At 47.9% G+C, this 12,230-nt stretch overlaps 1 protein-coding gene across 2 annotated transcripts in view; it reads left to right on the forward strand.

The window, feature by feature from the left end:
* The first annotated feature begins 866 nt into the window (after positions 1–866).
* GNAO1 (G protein subunit alpha o1) overlaps positions 867–12,230 on the forward strand; it is a 139,272-nt gene continuing 127,908 nt past the window's right edge. For both annotated transcript variants that reach the window (XM_058813254.1, XM_058813253.1), the window contains exons 1-2: positions 867–1,040; positions 1,128–1,170. In XM_058813254.1, coding sequence (XP_058669237.1) covers positions 923–1,040; positions 1,128–1,170 — 161 coding nt within the window. In that variant the 5' untranslated portion in view covers positions 867–922. The remainder of the gene's footprint in view (positions 1,041–1,127; positions 1,171–12,230) is intronic.

A 12,230-nucleotide genomic window follows, 5' to 3' on the forward strand; every position in this document is an offset into this window, starting at 1 on the left:
AACCTTTTCCTAATATCCAACCTAATTGCCCCGGGGCACAACTGCAGCCGTTCCCTCGGGCGCTGTCACAGCAAGAAGAGATCGGTGCTGCCCCTGCACTGTCCCTCCTGTGGAAGCTGCAGCCAACCGTGAGCTCTGCCCTCAGTCTCTTCTCCAGGCGGAACGAGCCAAGCGCCCTCAGCCACTCCTCGTACGGCTTCCCCTTTAGACCGTCCACCAAGGCAGACCCCAGCTCTGAGTCACCGGGAACGGGGGGCAGCAGCCCAAGCCGCGGCCTCTCCCGTTCGGGGACAGGCGAGGGGCCGGGCCCCGGGACCGCGACCCCCGCCCATGAGGAGCGGCGGCCCCGCCGCGGGCAGCGGGAGCGGGCCCGGGCCCGGGTGGGGCGGCCCCGAGCATGCGCGAGCCGCGCGCGTCACGGGCGAGGCCGGCGGGAGCGCGCAGCCAGGCGCGCCCCCGCGCTCCCTCCTCCCTCCCGCCTGCCCGCCCGCCCGCCGCCGCTCCCGCGCCTCCATTCGGCTCCGCCGCCGCCCGCCGAGGAGGGGACAGCGACAGTCGGGAGCACGGGAGAGGGACGCACCCTCCCCCGCCGCCAACCCGTTTCCTCCTCCTTCTCCTCCACCTCCTCCCCCGCCTCCGCCTCCGCCTCCCGGCCGGGAAGAGCTCGCGGTGCCCGCTGCAGCCCCGCTGGATGCACTGAGCGCTCGGGCGCGGGGAGAGAGGGGCAGGAGGGAGCCGGGAGCCCCGCCGCGGAGGCGCTGTGCTACCCGGAGCCTCACGGCCATTTGCTTTAATTCTTTTATTGCCTCCCGGCCGCCTCCTCCTTTCTGCCCGCGGGAGCCAGTCGAGGCGGCGGGGGCTGCATCCCCCCTCCCCTTTTTTTTTTTTTTTTCATTTTTTTTTTTAAATTTTCATCGCCGCCATGGGATGTACCCTGAGTGCTGAGGAAAGAGCCGCCCTGGAGCGGAGCAAGGCCATCGAGAAGAACCTGAAGGAGGACGGGATCAGCGCGGCCAAAGACGTGAAACTACTCCTGCTCGGTGAGAACCCGCCGGTCGCCCCCCATCGCTCCCCTCTTCCTCCTCCTCTTCCCCCGTGCTTATCCCACCTCATCTCTCTTCCAACAGGAGCCGGAGAGTCGGGAAAAAGCACCATCGTGAAGCAAATGAAGTAAGTCCCGCGGGGGGAGCGAGGGAGCGGCGGTGCGGGGCGGGAGAGCGGGGCGGGGGCTCGCGGAGGTGAGCGAGGGCCGCGGGCGCCATGTTTACCTGAGGGGACCGCGCAGGCACAGCGCGGCGGGGCCGCCGCCGCTCCCGGCGCTGTCCAGGGCCCGCTGGTGCTGAAGCGGCGCCCCGAGGCCTCGCCCCCGGCGGCCGTGCAGCGAGGCCGGCTGCCCACCTTCCCCCTCGGCGCAGATGTCCCCGGGAAGCGAGCCGCTGTCACTTAAGCTTAATGTCGGGGTGTTATCTGCCGGCTCTGCGGATTTAAACTAAGGCTCCCTATCGCTGAAAGCCCCTTTTATTGAGCTGGTACCTTCTTCTTTTAATTAATGAACGACGAGCTTGGCCATTCATCTCATTCAAACCTCTCCTGCTCTGGGATCCGAGTCTCCCTATGGTACTCGGCTCTGCTCCTCGCTGGGGCTTCCCACACCCTTTTTTCTGTGTTTAATTAGGTGTAACCGTGTAATAAACAGCAGTGAAGAGCCCCACCGCAAGGTCTCTTCCAAGCATCCCCGTGGCACGTGTAAATGCACCCCGTAGGAAAGCAGGTGCAGGGAAGGCTAATAGAGGTGGAGGTACACCCGTGGTGCGACTATTCTCCCCCCACCTATTTAAAAAAAAAAATTAAAATACAATGAAATTCCCCGTCCTCCCACCGCTACAAACATGACGGGCTGGTTGGAGGCGGGCGCCATCACGGAACGAGCCTGGGCGCTGGTTCAGGGTCTGGATTTCAGCTGGGAGCGGTTGCCGCTTTGCGATGCTGGTGGTTGCAGAGGGATCCGTGCCTGGGAGGGGCCCCCCCGGACCGGGGTTGCTTAGCGAGGGGCAGAGGCTCAGAGAGGGGTATGGATGGGACGCGGGGAGCGGGGCGCAGGTCCCGGCGCGGGGACCCGGGGCTGCGCGGGCCGCGGGCGGCTCCCGGCGCGGCGTTCAGGCGGTTCGTGCTGGACAGCGCCGGGCGGGGGCTCGAACCGCGCTCGGCTGCCTCCGGAGGGGCCGGGAGGAGCCTGAGGGGCTCCGGAATAAGCAGAGGGGCCCGTGCCCGTCGTGACCTGCAGCCCTGAGCTCCCGTAGCCGCCCCGGGTGTGCGTGTGTGCATGTGTGAATGTGGGTGTGAGTGTGTGTGTGAATGTGGGTGTGAGTCTGTGTGTGTGTGTGTGAATGTGTGCCTGTGTGTATGAGTGTGTGTGTGAGTGTGTGTGAATATGGGTGTGAGTGTGTGCCTGTGTGTATGAGTGTGTGTGAGAGAGTGGGTGTGAATGTGGGTGTGCATGTGTGCGTGCGTGTGTGTGCACCACGGGGGCAGATCTGGGCCTTCAGCCCAGCTTCCCTCCAGGCAGGGTGGTTCAGCAGGTGACCCGGATATTTCTGTATCAGCTCCGTGGCCGCTGTGCCCACCCCTCGGGGGTTCAATGAAACCATCATCCCCGCCTGAGGCTGTGCTTTTCCCAAGGCGCAGCAGGGCTGGGAGGTCTCATTATGAGGAGACTTGCCTCTAGTGCACAGTGGTGTCCGTGCCTTTTCCCACTGACGTTTGTGTACCCTGCTTCTGTAGGCTCTGATTATCCCCTTTCACTGTTTGAAAGGGGGCTTTTCTCCCTTTCACCCCCACAGTTGATTTGGGTCTGGGGTGGGGTAGGTTTGGTTTGCTCTTGTTTGTGAGCAGAAGGTGGATCAGGAGACATGTCGCTGCAGATGAACACCAATAAATTATTTAATCTCTAGGAATTGCTTCTGCTGAAGCATGCTGGAATGGCGGGCGATGGGTTTTGGTTGAAGGGAGAGGCTGTAGGAACTACAACAGCAGAGTGCACGCGTAGAGCCCATAGGCAGGAGGGTGGCAGTGACCACACTGGCTACACAATAAGCATACAATCACTCTTGTTTTCCAAAGAACAGAGCTCTTGTTTTTTGAAGCAAATCACATCAAGATAATAACCTGTTTGCTGGACTAGATTGGTATGTTGAGGGCTGAAATATACCCATTTTGTGTGTGTGTGTGTGTGTGTATATATATGTATATATATACACATGCATTTCATTAAAACTACTCAAAGTAAGGCATGCCAGGCTTGCAGCTTTGTACCTAATGTGAAAACATCAAGGAAGCTGCTATGATGGATGGGCTTATAGTGCTGGAAACTGGGAGGCATCTGTGAGTGTGGAAACTCCAGTGGAGTGCGCGGAGGCTGGGGTGGGGACAGCGGTGTTGCCATGAGCACGGCAGCAGCATCTGGAGGGAGCCGCGCAGCCGCGGGTGCCGCGAGAGCGACGGGGAAACCAACACTGCCCAAAATTAATTTAAATATAATCTAGGCATTAGCATTTCACCTGGTCAAGCTCCATTAGACAGCCTTGCTGAGAACCTAATGAATTCTTAATAAAGATTAAATCGCATGTTCATTAGATTTTGATGAAAGAGTGCTATTTTTATTTTTAATACTGTATTATTGGTGTGCTTCTAGATAATAAATCTCATCCTCATGAATGGCTCAAGCAGCTTCACACTTGGATATTGCCTTGAAACAAGCACAGGAATCTAGAGGCAGATTGGAGAATGCTAAGACAAAGGAACAGAGAGCAGACATTGTTACATAGGACTAGAAGAGGTTACACACTGCCCAGTTAATCCTCGAAATGTTAGGTAGCAGGAGAAAAACTAGAAATTACAGTAATTTGAGAGTGTAGCCAGGATGTAGATAAGGATTTGTAAACGTAATTCAGGATTTTTTAGTGGAAATATTTGGAGATACCTTTTAGTTGGTGAATGGGGGGTTATCGATCAAACCAAGAGGTACTGGTGAATGACAGAGAGGTGGAACTGGAGTCTGGAATGTACATCCTAAACAGTGGCAACACAGGCTAGGAATGACACTTTTCTTAGCACCCATGGTTGTTTTGACACCCTTCAGCCTTGCACTTTGACTATTCCACCCTGGCTGATTAATTTTGCTGTATTTTTTCACAACCAGTCCTGCAGTCCAGATGCTTTAACCCATGCCTCAAAATGAAGGGTCGGAGCCAAGCTAGTCAGAGGAACCGTTCTGAAAGGCATGGTTGTGCCATGCAAGCCAATGAGACTCCAGAGTGTGCCACAGCATTCAGAATCAGGCTGTGTCCAGATTCTGTTTTCACTCAGCTTAATCTAAAAACCATCTGTAACCAAGCAAAGCTCAGGCTTTCCTTTAAAATCTAAGCTAGATGGTGAGAGTTACCAGACGAGAGAAATTCATCTTCCACTCACACCACCCCCTCTCAGTAAATTCACAATATAGGAGTGCAATGGATATTAATATTTTTTACATCTTGTGTATTCAAATAAATGTTGAGCACATGCAGAATTTGGAATTTATAATCTTCTTTTTTTGTAATACCTGGATTGTAGCATGAAATAGAGACTGATGTTATTTTAGGATATTTTTGTGGGGACTTAAAACTCTGGTGAATATGCTTGTTCATCAGAAGCCTCAGCAGAGCAGGACACCAAGCATATCTCCATCTCTCACTGCTTAGCATGACACTTAAATCTGTGACACAATCCAGTGGTGAGCAGGGCTGGACTGCTCGGGTGGGGACACCATCCGCTGCCATCAGCACCAGGCTTCCAGGGAACCCAGTGTTTAATGGTGCTTACGCAGAGAGGCTGACTTAGCTGGCATGGCTTCAAAAACAATGTCCTGCCACCTACTCAGCAGCCACTGTTCTGGTTGGTGAGCCAGGGCAATATTTCACCTTCCCAAACAAGGGGCTAGCAATAGGTGTGGCACTCCAGAGGAGACATGGCTTCACCTGCCCACAGGAAAAATATCGGGGCTTGGGTTTTGATTTTGGATTTTGCTTTTGCAGAAGTAGCAGCTTCTGTCCCCTGCTGAGCTGGGCACAGAGATTGGGTCCAGCTCCTTTTCACAAGATGCCAGAGCTTCCAGCCCTGCATGTCCTCCAGAGCAGCTATGTGCCTCTTCACCAGAAGTGCTGGCAGTAACTCAGTTGATAGGTTTCTCTGCCGTGCCAGTCATTTTCACAAAATGTCTTTTATGTTAAGTATGAGAAGGGTGGAAATATACAATAAGGAGAAAAATACACTAGTATACAGTGTTTATCTTGAAATATCTACTATCTTCTCCCCAGCAGCCATCAGTCCCAACAGCCGGCTGATACATTGTTCTGACCTTTTTCAAAAAGCCCCTCAAAACAGCCCCAGGTTCTACTTGCTCTCTATGTAACCAAATTACTTATAATCTAATGAACTTCTTCAGTGAGAAGCAGTCCCCGCCCACTGGTTTTGCAGCAATTTGATGCCAAATGCCGTTGAAATGAAATGATGTGTTGTGAACACCCACTTCAGTGCTCTTTGCTGCATGTCTGTGTCTCAAATCCTTAGTGATTTCACACTTGCAGCCCCTTCCCCCAGGAATACTTCACCCCACAGGGGCTAACAGCACAGAATTGCTTCGCCTCTGCAGCATCTTCCCAGGGACAGGGCTGCAAACTGTGCCTTCATGGTCTGTCCCACTCCCCAGCACAGCTCTTCTGGCACTGGGTGCAGAGCCCCACTCGGCTCTGCTTCCATCTGGGAGCTGTTTGATCATGGTGGGAGCTGGCAACCCAGAGGTGCTCACTGGAGCACCAGGTCAGGCCGAGCCATCCTCATCCTTACTTGTCTCCTGCTGTTTTCCAGGATTTCTGTGATTTAAAGCCCAAAGTAGGGCAGCGACAGGCTGCACCTGGGCAGTATTTGAGCTGGGTTTCAATAAGCAGGGGAAAGGGCTGCAGCCTTCCCAATGAAGTTGTGCCATTCTCCCAGGACCTGCCCCAGCGCTCTCTGCCGTGGGTGCGGATTTGGCACCGTGCATGTGGCACACGGACCCAGCAGGGAGGAGGCTCTGGTGGGGCTGTTTTGGCAGTGGAACCTGCAGGGAAAGCAGTAGCAAACTGCCTGCTGGGGCAGCTCTGGGATGTTGGGATGGCAGCTGGGCAGTGTTACCCACCCCGAGCAAGGCAGGGTCTCCTGCCAGGGTGTCAGAGATCATCCCAGCGGAGGCTGCTGTAGGAGGGGGCTCTCTCCTCACAGCAACGTTTTTCCCCACCTTCACAGATGCTTTCTTGTATCTGTGGACGCTGTGGGTGTCATGTTCCACAATTTGCAGTGGCAAAGCACAGGGAGCTTGCTCCTGAAGCAGGCAAGAATAAGAGCTGGGAATAGAGGAGAGTAAGGCTGTTCATTGTGGCTTGTAGTTGCAAAGACTAATCATGTTTTCAGCATTTATTTCCTTCCTCTTGGATTTTTAATTGTGCCAAAACATTAACAACCGTAGTTCCTTCTTTTATATTTAAAGTTCTTGTTATTAGACTGAGAGAGATTTCAGACAAAAGCAGTAACAATATTAGGAGGCAAGATGGAATACATTTTGGGTTTGTGTTTTTTCTTTTTCCTTGACAGATCTTAATTTGTTTCTTGTTTTAGGGACTCATAAAAGTAAAAATATCTTTCAGTGACAACAGTGAACTGCATAGCTTCTCCTCTTCCAACCCAGTTTTAAAACCTCAAAAGAAATTTGCCTGTCATATTCTGACATGACACATCTAGTCCTGTTGGAAATGTTTTAGCAATCTAATGAGATGAAAGCAGTTGTTTTAATGAGCTCAGAAGAAAGAGACAAATCTGCTGCACAAATGTAACCAGGGATCTGTTTTGTTTTATGGCTTGGCTAACCCAGAGGTTGTAAGAGACATTAGATTGACAAATGAATTAGGTAACAAATTAAAGAAGGTTGTGGTTTTCCTCTTCAGTCTATCCTTTCCCATTTGTCTGGCATACAACTTCATACCTGATGTGAGTTCTCCAGGGTGCTTACCTGTGGAATATGGGGGAGATTGTCAAAATGGGTGAAGCATGAAAAAGAGACAAACAATGGAGATCAAGGCACCGTGTTGGCTCTTCCATTTGGTCTGGTCAAGAGAAAGAGTGAAATGAAGAAGTGCTTCACTGATGGCCAAGGCAGATTGCTGGAGAGTAAGAGCAGTCAGGAATGTCTCACACTCCCATAATTACATAGTTTTCTTTAGTCCCCTTTCAGAGTTACAGCGTGCCTCTGCAAGTATCAAGCTCCCTTGGTTTCTCCTGGATCTGCAGGATACAAAATCACAAAGGAGTGTTGAAGCTGGTGGATATGCAGCCAGAAAGTGTGATGCAAATGCAGATCCAAGAGCTCAGTTTTGCAAACTCCGCTCAGATAGTGAAGAAGGCAGAAAGCTTTTCTGATGAGGCAGCAGCTGTACACAGTGCACAGACAGACCCCTCCTCTACACTCTGAAGTTTGTGGTTACACCCTGAGTGCAGCTGAGTGTGAAAGATGGGGTTTGGTCCTTTATTTATTATGTTGGTTTAAAGAGGAGCTCTAGCAGATAAGAATTGCCAAAACCTTAAATTCAAGTGACCAGGGTGTTTAAGAGTCTAGTCCCCTTTTTCCTGGTGCAATTGCAAATCTCCTGATATTTGGGGGTTTGTGTAGAGCCTGCAATTATTTCTGTGGAGCCTGGACTCAGATGATGACTGGATCAGCTCTGATTGCAGGTGGTCTTTGCTTAGATGTATATTTTGTTTTTGAAAGAAAACATCCAGCTCTCCTCACTTCAGAGAAAAGTTAAAAAATAAATGACCTTATTCTAGCCTGAGTACTCAAGAACTGAGTATTCCCAAAATGAAGGTGAGGAAATCAAATACATCTCAGTGGCTTGGTCACTTTTGAAGCCTGATACCTTTTAGCAGTGGTGATATTGAAACCAGCAACCTCGCTTATTTCAAATCAATCTGAATGCTACTGACCCCAAATCCTCTCTTTGAGCTCACTGGACTTTGGGCCAAGTTCTTCCTACACTGAAGATGATTTCTATTCAATCTGTAGGTTTTATGAGATGTGATGAATTTCAAATTTTTCTGTGACACTTGGTGGGATCCTGGATGTTGCTAAGTTTCATTCACAAAACCAAAACCAGGAAACAAAAGGATCTGAAAGGCATTGGCACATTAAATCTACAGCCATTTTTCTTGCCTTAATTTTTTTTTTCTCTTACTCACAGAGGGAAATACTAATGATTTGTGCCATGCATTTTCTAATGCTGAAGAAATGCTCTGCCTTATGTAAAAATCCCCCTAAACCATTAATTGAATCATTCTCATTTTATTTTTAAGACCATTCAGGAAAATGACAGATGTAAGGGAGGTTGGAGGATTACAGTCCTGATTATAAGATGCTCTTAGGAATCTGCCTAAAATCAAAAAAGGCAAAAGGCTGGAAAATGTTACTGAGTAACACAAAGCAAAGGAACTGATGGTTTTCTAATGCTGAGAAAAAAAGAGAAAAAAAAAATTTAATCCAAAACTCAAGTATTGTGCACTTACTGCGATATTAGAATAAAACTCTTGATGGAGGCATTTCTTAACTTACCAATAAAAATGCTTACTCTCCCCAGCTGTCACATTAATTGAGAAAGAACTGAGGAGTGCCCTCAGAAGGGAGCCCAGGAAACTGTGTAGTAAGCTGACATCACTCTTTTTTCCAATTGCTAATCAATAAAGTTTTTGACATTGCAAGGGAAGGACTGGCAGAGCTGAAATTACTTTGTTTTTCTTTATTCTTGGGCATGTCCTACTTTGCTTGGTCACCAAAAATTATTTCAGTTCATCAGCAAACCTTTTATCTGAGCATAAAATCTGTAAGCTTGAAACAAAGGAGCTGGAATACACCAGCTTGAGAGAGAGACAAGAGAGATGGGTAACAGGGTCCTCCTGCAATATAAAGAATTTGGGCTGTTAATAGCCCTCTTCTTCCCACCAGGCCCATCTCTGGGGTCTTGTGCCCTCAGGAGTCAAAGACAATTTATCATCTCTTCTATTTGTTACAGGATAATTTGTGCAGTCTTTCAGCAGAAATTCTGCTGGTTCATGTTGCAGGAGCTGCTTATGGCAGAAGGTTGAGAGATGCTGAACCTAGTGAGTGCTTTGAGGTGTGATCTCTGACAAAGCCCAGAGCTCTTGACTGACTGTTTAGGATTGAGGTGTTCCAACAAAATTTGGAGCAGGTTTCAGCAGGATCCAATGCAGGTAGGAAATAGAGGGTTTTATAACAAGGGAAGGGATTTTCTTCTCTTTGGCATGTGTCAAGCCATGTAGTGTAGGAATAGGGGAATCCATGTTTCCACTGGGAGGCCATGAAAAATGTCTTCAGTTGAGTGGTTTAGCAGCCTTTCACTTGTCCAAGAGAAAATATCCTCTTTAGAGAATTCACAATCCCAGTCTTACACCTTGGCAGCGAGGCTGGCAATGGACATTTTGTCTCTGTGCACGTCCCTCCTCTGAAACATAACCCCCCAAGTGCTTCAAACAGTCTGAAAGGCAGAGCAGTGACTCATGCTTTGAGATTCCAGCAACTTCAGACTTGTATGAAATTCTCTTGTCTACAAGAGCATAGTCAACAGCAACTTGTACACACCATAACAGTCTGGTACTTGGAGTATTTCTGCATCAGCTGGAAATCATTACAGAAGGGAATAAGATGAGAATGGGCTTCTATTGAGGAAAATATCACTTAAATGATAAAAATGTATACTCCCTCCTAGCAGAATTGGGTGGTTAATCCTCACCCCCTTAGAGCTCATTGGAGTTAGTAGCTCCAGTTTTAAGGCATTAAGTAAAAGTGTATAGGAAAGGCTAAGTGCACAAAATAGACCTTAAGCAGAAATATCTACGTAACAAATGAGAAGTTTTAGAGGTGGATTTCTAGAGCTGTAGTGTGTGCCATCTCACAGTGATATAGAGATGTTTCCCCACTGCCATTACAGTGCTCCTTATTCATTACAGCTGGACCTTGCTATAACCCAGCTCCTGCCTTTACAGCAAAGGAGAGAGAATATCTCATTTTGATGTCTCACAATGAAATAGTCCCATGAATACATTTCTGGAGGAATTTTGTGTGGAACTGGTGCAGATCAGCTTTGGGGCTTTTCAAAATTCATAGTGAGATCTTAAAATTACTTCCATGTGGATCTGCATGCCCTAATTTCAGACTGCAACAGCTAAGGCTATGTGAATTTGTCATCCTCTCCTGTGTTTCTAAATGGTTGGCATGGCAGGGCACGTGCTCCTCCACAGCATGAAGGTTCCTGCTCAGCTTCATCCACAGGAGAGAAATACCATCCTCATAATGAGTTTTAAATGTAACACAATCAGCTTGGCTTCTTAAGTAGTGCAGAACTGAGTGTTTGATTCAGTGCATTTTGGGAATCTGTTTTTATTTACTCACAGCCTCTTTACATCTCTAAGCAGTGTGAAAGGGTGTTACAGCAGGGGTGGTTACAGGGTGGTTTGGCTTGTTGCAAATAAACCAGCTCCTTCCACTGGGAAAAGAGAGCTCTTACTACAGTGCACTTGGGAGAATAAGAAATTGGTCACTCATTGCCAGGCTGCTGCACTGATGCCCAGGGGATAGATGCTCCTTCCCAGGATTAGGTGGGGACCCCATCTCACCTCCTGGAAGTTCTAAAATGGGCAGATTTGTATCATTGGAATGTCTGTATCACCACAGACACTGCAGAGCCTTTGTCATCATATTTTGTCAGTAACACCAGCACAAATCACTGGGATGAAAGAAAATTGTCGTGATGAACATACACCTCAGAAAGTCATCACAGTGTTCATTAATCACCAGTCACTCTTTGGTGATTAATTATTTAGCCAAATTGGAAAAAATTTTCCGCATGAATGAGGAGATATTTACTTAATAAAGCAGAAAGCTCCTAGAAGCATGCCCTTGTTTTCCTCAATTTAGCAGTATGATAAATTTATATCGTCCTGCTTTTACCGCTCAGGAAAAAAGCCATGGTGCTGTATCAACTTGTTGCTGTTGGTTTCTGTCCAGCCAGTTCTTCAACAGGAAACCTGATGCTGCTCAGTGTGTGCATTTAAGATGTTTAAATGGTAGATACATGAGCTGATGGTCATGGTTTGTTATCTGCATCTCTCTGCGTGCCCTGAGCCCTTGTGAAACACTGGTAAGGAGGAACAGGAGAGTGCGGTGCCAGATCCCAGCTCCAGGGCTGGCATTTCTCCAGCACTGACTGATGGCATCAGGGTCACATTAGAAAAGAGGAAGGGCCCCCAATACCTTCATCCTGGCACAGCCTTGTGCTTAATAAGAATTCCCCTGGAAGCATGCTGCTGGGACCAGCCAGATCTTATCTCTGCAGTGAGCTGGGATGTGCAGGACAGAAGAAAGCCAGTGCTGGCACCAGGTACTGATAGCAAATCAAAATCTTGGTATCTTCTGTGGTGATAGTGGTGATGCCTGTTCAGTGCCTGCTTTATTAAAAGCATTCAACAACAAACGTGTGAAGAGGAAAGAAACACTTAGGAGAGCCCATAAATGGTAAAAAATTAGTGATTAGTAATTTTAATATGTTTCAATAAATAATTCAGAATCTAGCCTTTATTTTTCTACATAAGTTTTATTTTATATACTATTTCTGTTTACTGATAATTTCAAGAAATCTATTTATTTTAAATTTATATTTAGCTGAACAAATTATAAAGTTTTTCCTACATGACAGAGCATGAAAATTGAATTATTACACTGATACTTTTAGTTCTGATCAGTGAGATCAAATAGTGCTAATTTCCCCATCTGTGATTAAACAAATAGGTGAGGCCTTCTGGCATAAACATATATACAGTAGACAAGATTAAATTAAATTCTGATTTTATTCACTACTCCTTCATGGTCTTTGAAATAGGTTTTTGGAGTTTCCAGTAAAAAATTAGAAAAAAGTTCTTACGAAGTGTCCAGAACAATGGTACGAGCCCAGCCAAAGCAGTGTATTTAAATTCTAAATAACTGGATAAATATACTGAGATTTTTAAAATAACCAAGATCATCACTTTTTAGTGGCTCCCTCACTAACTTGGGCACACACTGGTGCAGCACAAAGCCTGTCTGAAGCTCTCAGACA

Source organism: Ammospiza caudacuta, chromosome 13, assembly GCF_027887145.1.
Source record: "Ammospiza caudacuta isolate bAmmCau1 chromosome 13, bAmmCau1.pri, whole genome shotgun sequence".
NCBI lineage: Eukaryota > Metazoa > Chordata > Aves > Passeriformes > Passerellidae > Ammospiza > Ammospiza caudacuta.